The 8,793-nt window shown below is 47.7% G+C and overlaps 1 protein-coding gene across 2 annotated transcripts; it reads left to right on the top strand.

Moving 5' to 3' along the window:
- The first annotated feature begins 4,967 nt into the window (after nucleotides 1-4,967).
- LOC136554152 (gallinacin-9) lies at nucleotides 4,968-7,965 on the top strand. 2 transcript variants are annotated; one of them, XM_066545953.1, is made up of 3 exons: nucleotides 4,968-5,077; nucleotides 7,097-7,226; nucleotides 7,873-7,965. In XM_066545953.1, the coding sequence occupies exons 1-3, from the start codon at nucleotides 5,020-5,022 to the stop codon at nucleotides 7,886-7,888; spliced, it is 204 nt and encodes a 67-aa protein (XP_066402050.1). In that variant the 5' UTR covers nucleotides 4,968-5,019; the 3' UTR covers nucleotides 7,889-7,965. The 2 variants fall into 2 exon arrangements, with proteins under 2 accessions (XP_066402050.1, XP_066402051.1); XM_066545954.1 differs by lacking the exon at nucleotides 7,873-7,965 and having other exon boundaries at nucleotides 7,097-7,230.
- Nucleotides 7,966-8,793: the final 828 nt, after the last annotated feature.

Raw genomic sequence — 8,793 nt, 5'->3', positions numbered from 1 at the left:
GGTGGTTGAAGAAGGAGTCAGAGCTCCTCATTTCTCATTCTCAAGATTGTTTATTGTATCTTATCTATAAAATTCTTTCTCCTGACCTGCCGAGGTACACTCAGCAGGACAGTCAGAGGCACTCTGCCCACCTCAAGCAGTGTTATCTTTTTATACTAAAAACTATGTGTACAATATTTACAATAACTTCCCAATACCTATCACCTATGTTAGACAGTGAGCTTCTACTCTAAACCAATCTAAAAGTGCCACCATCACAGCAGAAGATGGAGGCCAAGAAGAAGAAGAAGGAGAAAGGTTGGACACGCCCAGATTCCTCCATCTTGCCCCCTCAACCCCCATTCTAAAAACCCCAAAAATCTATTTTTCACCCCATGATAAATTCACTATCGTTCTACTTAAACTGTCATGGCTTGTAATTCTTCATATAAAGGTTGGTGATAGTTTTTCCAAGGGCTAAATCAAAGGCACAGGGGTCTTGGGCTCTGTACCAAGGTCTCTGAGCCCCCCCGGGCAGGGGCTCAAATCCTCGAGGGCAGCCAGAGGAATTTCTGGGTTCCAACAGCCACCCTCACTCCAGGCTCATTCTTCCATTTGTGCCCAATTTCTGTGAAGTCCCTTGAGTGCCCATCTCACCTCTGCATCCCCCTGAGCCTGAGTGGAACCTGGCCTTGGCCTCATGTGAGACAGCTCCCACTGCTCTCCTCTGTTGATGGCCCTACAGGGACCTGCTTCTCCCATCCCAGTTCCCTGCCCTGTTTCTCTCCTGTGGTGACCACTGGGAGTTCTTCCCAAGGATTTCCTCATTCCATGTCTATTCAGAACTTGTCTCCTAGGACACCATTGGTGTTTCCCCATGGAGGGCTGGGAGGGCAGCAGCTCAAACCCAACTCTTTGATAGCATTCAAGCTATGGGAAAAATAGGTTGTTTTGGTTGATATTCCCCTTCCAAAGCTGATGCAGGACCTCAGAAAAACTCATCCTTGGTGACCTGAAGAACAGATCAGTTTCAAAATGATGACTGGAACAGAGCTTTCCAAGAAATCTGCTATCAGTGACTTATCCCCCTCCCTGCTCTGGTCCATGGCCTGGACACAGGCTGGAGGTGGTCCCATTACTGGCCTTGGACAGAAACTTCAGTCACTAGGACTGGAGTTTCCCACTGAAAATGAGTTTTATGCATGAGCAGCCTTTATTGAGTGCTCTGTCAAGGAGAACAAACATCGTGTACCCTCTGCTCAATGCCACCTTCACTGGCTGCAAACACTTGTCCCTCTCTCTGTCACTTGTTCCATGCCCTTAACTTCAGGACAGGGGAACTCAACACCACTTCTTGCCTCTGCCTGTTTATTTATTGCTGGAACAGAGGAGATTGTCACTAAATTAATCCTCCCTTTCTGATCAGGCAGATTAGCTACTCATCAGTTATAATTAAAAGCAGAGAAACTCCTTCAGAGCCAAAGATATTTGCACTGATTTCCCCACAGTCCACAATACAGACCACAGGTGGTGATTTCTTAAGGTGTAAAGGCAAATTTACCAAGCTCCCTGAAGGATCAGTAAGCCAAACAAATGAATTTGCTCTTTCTGGGTGACAAAATTATTTTCCTTCAAAGGGATAGGTCCCATACAAAATCCACTAACCACTGCTTGGCTGCCAGGTCAAATGTTATAATAATATCTCAAACAGAGACCTCAAGATCAACAGCTTCCTGTGAGTCAAGCCTCAATGATGTCTCTGTTCAGTGGAGACTGTTTGGAGCATCTTTTCCTGGTCCTCAAGAAGAAGGAAGAAGTGGAGCACGGTGTCCAAGCTGCCTTTCCCTGGTGCCAAGCAGTCTCCAAGGGGGCTGTTATCACCCCAGGTACATTTATATTTCCATGGAGGGAGCCTGGACCCGGGACAGGCATTGCTGCCACTCTCCAGCTGGACTCGGGGAGGGAGTTGAGGAGGCCGGGGACATTCCCTCTTTCCTTCCCTCTCCCTGGCATTGTTTGGTTCCAAAGAACATTGAACCATCTGTGACATCATGGCCCAGCAGGGTTTGCTCAGCAGCCTCACTCCCCAAATTAAACATCCCTGCCCCTTGTGCTGCCTGGGACGGGCAGGAGGGGGGATTGTGCAAGGAGTAGAAAAGCACTTTTCACTTTTCCATTAAATCCTGTTATTTCTACAAGTACACTTCACCCTTAATGGTTTCCTTACAGCTGGCTGTGTTTTAAAACATCAGAGACTGATGATTTAAAACATGACAAAGATCATGGACTCCACTTTTTTTCTCTTATTTTTGTCTTTCCAGAAGTGAAGCTGAGGGTGGAGATGGATGGGCTGCCTGTCTGAAACCTTGTGCAGGTGCTCAGAGTGGTTTGGGTTGTGGGGTTGTGTCCATGTCCTGCATCACAATTCAGGCATCAGGGAGATGGTCAGTGTTTCCCTATGATTCCCTTTAAATAAAATTCCAGGCACACAGAGACACAGTGTGATTTAATACAAATGATTGACTCCTTGAAACTTCTGTATCCGGGAGGGAAATGGAGGAGAGGTGACAGCAACAGCTTGAGCCTCTGGCTCAGGGTCTAAATGTGTGTGTGAAAATACAAATGTGTATTTTCATGTGTGTGAAAATACAAATGTGTATTTTCATGTGTCTGAAAATACAAATGTGTATTTTCATGTGTGTGAAAATAGAGGGCCTTTCCCTAAACCATCACTGCCCACCCCAGCTCTCACAGCTCCTGGCTGAGGTCTGAAGGATAATTTTCTCACCATGTTCCCCAAGGATGTGGGCTCAATGAAGTATGAGTGGGAATTTATTTTCTTTGCCATCTGTATCCTGTTGCCCCTCCTCAACCTCCTCATCCATCCACAAGAAGATTTTTGCTTGTTTCTAGCCCTGATATACTGAATAAGTGGGTTTCTTTTATAAACCTGAAGCCCTTTCATGCCCTCCATCCAACTTGCAGCAGCTGGTTCAGCAGGCACAAACCTCTCTGCCCTCTGTGAGCAGTCGGAGCTGACCCCTGCTCTCGCCCTCCCTCGTTTCAGTTTGCTGCTCTGGCTGAAGCAGTAAATAATTAATCACCCTCATGACTTTGTTTCACTGATGATTTGTGGTTTGTCTTGTTTGACTGAAAAAAAAAATGTTCACTTAAGTTCCCATATGTCACAGGAGTGGCATTTCTTGGTGACAGGTACAAGGGTTAAGAGACCTTTACAGAATTCTGGTGACACTTCTTCTGGTCCATTTTAGATAAGGCTGGACCTTCACATGCATGAAAAAAACCCCATTAGGTTTTATTTTCAGATACAGAAATAAGTTACAAGGTGATAAGAGAGGTGCAGACACCACACAGAAGTGGGTTTGATATGTTGAATCTGTGAAATCAGAGATGCGAGTCTCTTCATAACCACATTCAGCAAGGTGATTGACAACAAGGGAAAATGTCATTAAATCAAGAAAATTTGGGCAAGAATGAGTAATTTTAGACACACCATGCAGACTAGATTTGGGAAGAAGGCTGACACTATGATATCATTGTTTTCAGACAGATCTTTGGGGTTGCTGGAGGGAATTAGGATCTGTCTCTTATGATAGCATGGCACAACACACAGAGTTGTCTCTTCCAGTCCTTTCTGTTTAATGACTTCTGTAACATTTGGTACAAATCCATAGCTAAACTCACAAATAAAAGGCACAGAGAGTCACTGAGCTGTGAAATATGCTGGAAAACCTCCTGGAAGTGCCAGTTTCATAGTCAGGAGGGGGGATATCCATGAGTCTTTCAGCCTTACTCTGGCTCCTTCGTTTGCAGCCCTACAACTCCAACCCAAGCAAGGATTAAATCTCTGATCCTTTCCTGCATTTTTCTCCATTATCACAGAATGGTTTGGGTTGGAAAGTGTGACTGTGGTCACAAGGGTTTTCAGGATGAAGAAGAGACGAGAATGTTGACTCCGTGATCAGAAGGCTTGATTTATTATTTTATGATATATGTTACATTAAGACTATACTAAAAAGAAATAGAAAGGAAAAGGTTTCTTCAGCAGCTAGCTAAGCTAAGAATAGAAAAGAATGAATAACAAAGATCTGTGTCTCAGACAGAGCAAGAGCCAGCTCTGCCATGAGTGGTCAAGAAATCCAAACACCCACAGGAGACCAATCACGGCTCTACCTGTTGCATTCCACAGCAGCAGATAACCATTGTTTACTTTGGTTACTGAAACTGCAGCTTCTCACAAGGAAAAATCCTAAGAAAGGATTTTTCATGAAAGATGTCTGCAACAGGAAAGGACCTTAAAGATCATCCTATTCCAAGCCCTACCTGGGTAGGAATATTTTCCAGTATCCCAGGTTGCTCCAAGCCCTGTACAACCTGTCCTTGAACACTTCCCTGTACAGGGATGGGGCAGCCACAGCTTTTCAGAATAACCTGTTCCATTGTCTCACCACCCTCACAGTGAAGGAGTTTTCCTGAATATCTCACCTAAACCTGCTCTTTCAGCTTGAAGCCATTGCCCCTTGCCCTGCCACTCCATGCTCTTGCCTCCAAGGAGGACTTTTCTCCTTTGCTCACCCTGCCTGGTGGCTGAGGGGGAGGACAAGCTGGCACAAGACCATGGCCAAGAGCCACAGGGCACCATCAGTTCTGCATGGTTTACAGCCCTGTAGATCCCAGGAACCCACCTCCCTCCTGCTCCAATCCCCTGCCCTCCCTGGGCACAGCCCACCAGCTGGCACGGGTTGGTTTGGCTGCTCGGGTCAGCCAGCAAGACGTGGTCACGGCTCAGGTCGGGCATCTCCTAACGTGAGAGGTTGCAACACCTCCCTACCTCACCAATCTCCATGGGAACAGGGCAATGAACTCTCTGTTCTCCAGGCAGCCACTCCTCCACCCCCTTGTTCTGCCCCAGAGCCTTTATATGCAGAGGCACGGCCTGTGCTCTGTCTCGGACAGCTTCTGTTCACACTGGTGTTGTCTCCATCCCTGCCAAAGCTGCCTTGCTGCCAGCTGCCAGTCATGAGAATCCTCTTCTTCCTCGTTGCTGTTCTCTTCTTCCTCTTCCAGGCTGCTCCAGGTAAGGCTGAAGAGAGATGAGATGGAGGCTCAAAGGGTGAGGATGCAGAGAAGTTCTTTAGATCCCAGTGCTGAGGGTCAGATTACCTCTCTGCTCCTGGAATCCAGGACTTTCCTGTTAGAATTCCCCTTCCCTGGTCATTGTCCTAATTTTCAAGCTATCAGTTCAAGGTTCTTGATATTCATACTGATGGTTTCTTTCTAGCATGTGATGACAAAATAAGAAAAAAAGGATGGTCCTGTATTGACCTTGGTGCCAGAAAAAGTTTTGGAGCTGCTTGAATGCCTTCATGTGGCATGTACAGAACACCCAGGGCACAGCCAGAGTTGGTCCATGAAAAGCTGATCCTGCTTGACCAACTTGTTCTCCTCGATGACAAGGTGTCCCATTTGGTGGTTTAGATATCTAGCTGGATTTTGTTAAATACCTGACACCATTTCCCACAGAGTTTTCTTGGAGAAACTGGCTGCTCCTGGCTTGGATGGGTGCACTGTTCACTGGGTTAAAAACTATCAGGATGGCCAGGCCCAGATAGGTGTGGGGAATGGAGTTCAGTCCAACTGAGGCTGACAGCAGCGGTGCTCCCCAGGGCTCAGTACTGAGGCTGGTCCTGTTTGATATCTTAATGAATGATCCAGATGAGGGGACTGAGGAAAACCTCAGCAAATTTGCAGATTACATGAAGTCAGGTGGGAGTGTTGATCTGCTGGAGGGCAGGAAGGCTCTGCAGGGGAATTTGGACAGGCTGGATCCATGGGATGAGGCAAATTGTGTGAGAGTCAAGAAGGCCAAGTGCTGTTCACATCAACCCCTGCAGCTCCAGGCTGGGGCAGAGTGGCTCAAAAACTGGAAAAGGCCCTGGAGGTGCTGCTGGCAGCAGGTGGACATGAGCCAGGTGTGCCCAGGTGGGCAAGAGGCCAAAGGCACCTGGGCTGTCCCAGCTCTGGGGTGGCAGCAGGAGCAGGGCAGTGCTGTCCCCTGTGCTGGCACTGCTGGGGCACCTCCAGTGCTGGGAGCAGCTCTGGAATCCTCATGGAGGGAGAGACACTGAGAGGCTGGAGTGTGTCCAGGGAAGAGAATGGAGCTGGGGAAGGAGCTGGAGCACCAGGAAAGGCTGAGGGAGCTGGGAAAGGGGCTCAGCCTGGAGAAAAGGAGGCTCAGGGGGGACCTTGTGGGTCTGCACAACTCCTGACAGGAGGGGACAGCCAGGGGGGTCGGGCTCTGCTCCTGGGGAACAGGGACAGGACAAGAGAAAATTACATCAAGTTGTACCTGGGGAGGTTTTGATTGGATATTAGGAAACATTTGTTCACCAGAAATTCTCCAACCCTGGCACAGCTGTCTGGGGCAGTGATGGAGTCCCCATCCCTGCAGGGATTTAAAAGCCATGTGGATGTGGCACTTGGGGACATGGGTCAGTGGTGGCCTTGGCAGTGCTGGGGATGGTTGGACTCGCTGGTCATGGAGGATCCAAGGACCCTTTTCCAACCTGAACAATTCCCTGAGGATTTTATTGAGGCAATTGTTAGAATAATACTAAAGATGTAACCTGGTAACATGAGAGATTTCTCTTCTCACATTCTCATGCACATATCCTCAACTGTGTATTCTAGATTAGGAGACCTCATCTATTTTTGGGAAAAATGTTATCCTGACTGTTGCTTTTTGCCTGAACTTGGTATTGGCCATGTGCATTAAGTGGTTTTGGAGCCAATGTATCATTCCAGGCTGTTTGGGTGTCTTTGAAGCAGCTGAAGTTGTCTCAATTTGATTTGCAGTAGTCTCAAATTTGTACCAGCTTTCCTAGACCATCAAATGTCTGTCTACTCAAAGAAAAAAAAATATAGAACCATGTGGTTGTAATGTTTGAGACCTGATTTAGAATAAAGCTGTGATGCTTTCCAAATTAGGGATGGAATCCAATTTGATGACAAAACCTTAACACAGTGCCAGGTAAATCTCATGCCTCATGTCCCCAGCCAGGGCAAACAAACATGAATTTTCCCTATTTTTTTGCAGCTTACAGCCAGGAAACCGCAGATACCCTGGCCTGCAGGCAGAGCCGGGGCTCCTGCTCCTTCGTGCCCTGCTCTGCTCCTCTGGTTGACATCGGGACCTGCCGCGGTGGGAAGCTAAGATGCTGCAAATGGTAAGAGAAAGTCCTCTGGGGAAGGGCTGCTGTACTAAAAGCAAGAAGAATCACCGGGCTTTTCCTCTTTTCAGCATCAGAGCCCCTTCTCCAGACCCCTACAATATCCAAAAAGTACCTGCTAATTGCTGGGGTTGGTGTGTGGTGAAAACAAAACGGAGTTTTTGTGGTGTTGGAATATTCCAGAGAAAAAGAAAGGCTGTTTGCAAAAGTGACAGGACAAGGGGCAATGGATTCAATCTGACAGAGAACAGATCTGGATTGGATGTTAGGAAGAAATTTGTCCCTGTGAGGCTGGTGAGGCCCTGGCACAGGATGCCCAGAGAAGCTGCGGCTGCCCCATCCCTGGAAATGTTCAAGGCCAGGTTGGATGGGACTTGGAGCAACCTGGGATAGTGGAAGGTGTCCCTGGTATTCTGGGCATCAGCAGCCACAAGTGAGCAGCTGTGGTGTGTGCTGAGAGGTGAAAGCCTCATTCTCTATTTTATCTGGGTTGTCTTTCTTGCCTGGCCAGAGACACAGGTCCAGCTCAGATCTCCAGCTGTCTTTACCCTCATGTGGTCCCTGATGTCTCCATCAGTCTGAGGTGTCAAGGTGTAATTTATTTGTTTGGTAGATGAGCTAAGCACCTGAATTTTCTCTGCAGGACCCCCAGCTCCTAAATCTGACACCTCACTGACCACTCAGACAAGAGCTCTGGACATCTGAGACATCTCCCATCTCTGGACATCGATGGATCCTGTCCTCAGTGCCCTGAGGAGCCTCTCCCATGGGGATGGAGGCTCTCAGGAGCACGAGAACATCTGAGGAGGAGTTCTTGTCCAGTAAAGATATTTGCAGTTTCAATTCTAATAAAAGCAAGTTCTTGTGAAACCATGTTGCTGATACTGGCTCATGTATGTCAGGGTGGATTTTGTTGGTTTTGTTGTCTATAAAAATCAGCCTGTAAATGAATTTTTTTAACTCCCTTAAGTCCATGTGTCATCAAGTCCTGTTAAATCACCCTGTGTTGCAGTGATTTATGTGGCAACATTTATATTAATAATTGGAAAAGCATTAAACCCCATTCCAGCTGCCATTCCAGCCCAGAGCTGGGATTCAGGAGACAATCTCAGTCCTCTGCTCCTGTCCAGGGCTGCATCTGCCAGCCCAACCTGAAATATTTGGAATACAGAGAAACCCCAGGGTGGCAAAAGGGCTTGAAACTGTGCGAGTCAAGAGTCACAAGAGTCTGCTCCTGCTGTCTCTGTTTAGTGTAGACAAGCATCATGTCCATGGAATTTGATTTCTCTGTATCCCAAACTGGTCAGGCTGTTTTTCCCTGCCTTGCTCTGTCTGGAGGCAGTGGGCTGTGTGTCCATCAGCCTGGATTCTCATCACCAAGACTCATCCCCTCCTTCCCTTCCCCTTCCCTAACACCCCCAGTGCAAAGGCCACAAGGATTTGGGACAGGGGGTGACTCGAGATGTCCGTGGTCTCCATGCCAGGAGCTCCTGGAGGGATTCAGGACTTCCATGGGTGCTCAGCCTGGTCAGTTTGTGCCAGCTCTGCACTGGCCTCATCACAG

Source organism: Molothrus aeneus, chromosome 3, assembly GCF_037042795.1.
Source record: "Molothrus aeneus isolate 106 chromosome 3, BPBGC_Maene_1.0, whole genome shotgun sequence".
NCBI classification, from domain to species: Eukaryota; Metazoa; Chordata; class Aves; order Passeriformes; family Icteridae; genus Molothrus; species Molothrus aeneus.
Note: the sequence above shows the minus strand (reverse complement) of the source record. Positions and strands in the feature narration are given on the sequence as shown.

Coding starts and splice junctions, on each gene's coding strand:
- LOC136554152 (XM_066545953.1), top strand. CDS start 5,020: ATGAGAATCCTCTTCTTCCTCGTTGCTGTTCTCTTCTTCCTCTTCCAG. Junction 5,078..7,096: donor CCTCTTCCAGGCTGCTCCAG/GTAAGGCTGAAG, acceptor ATTTTTTTGCAG/CTTACAGCCAGGAAACCGCA.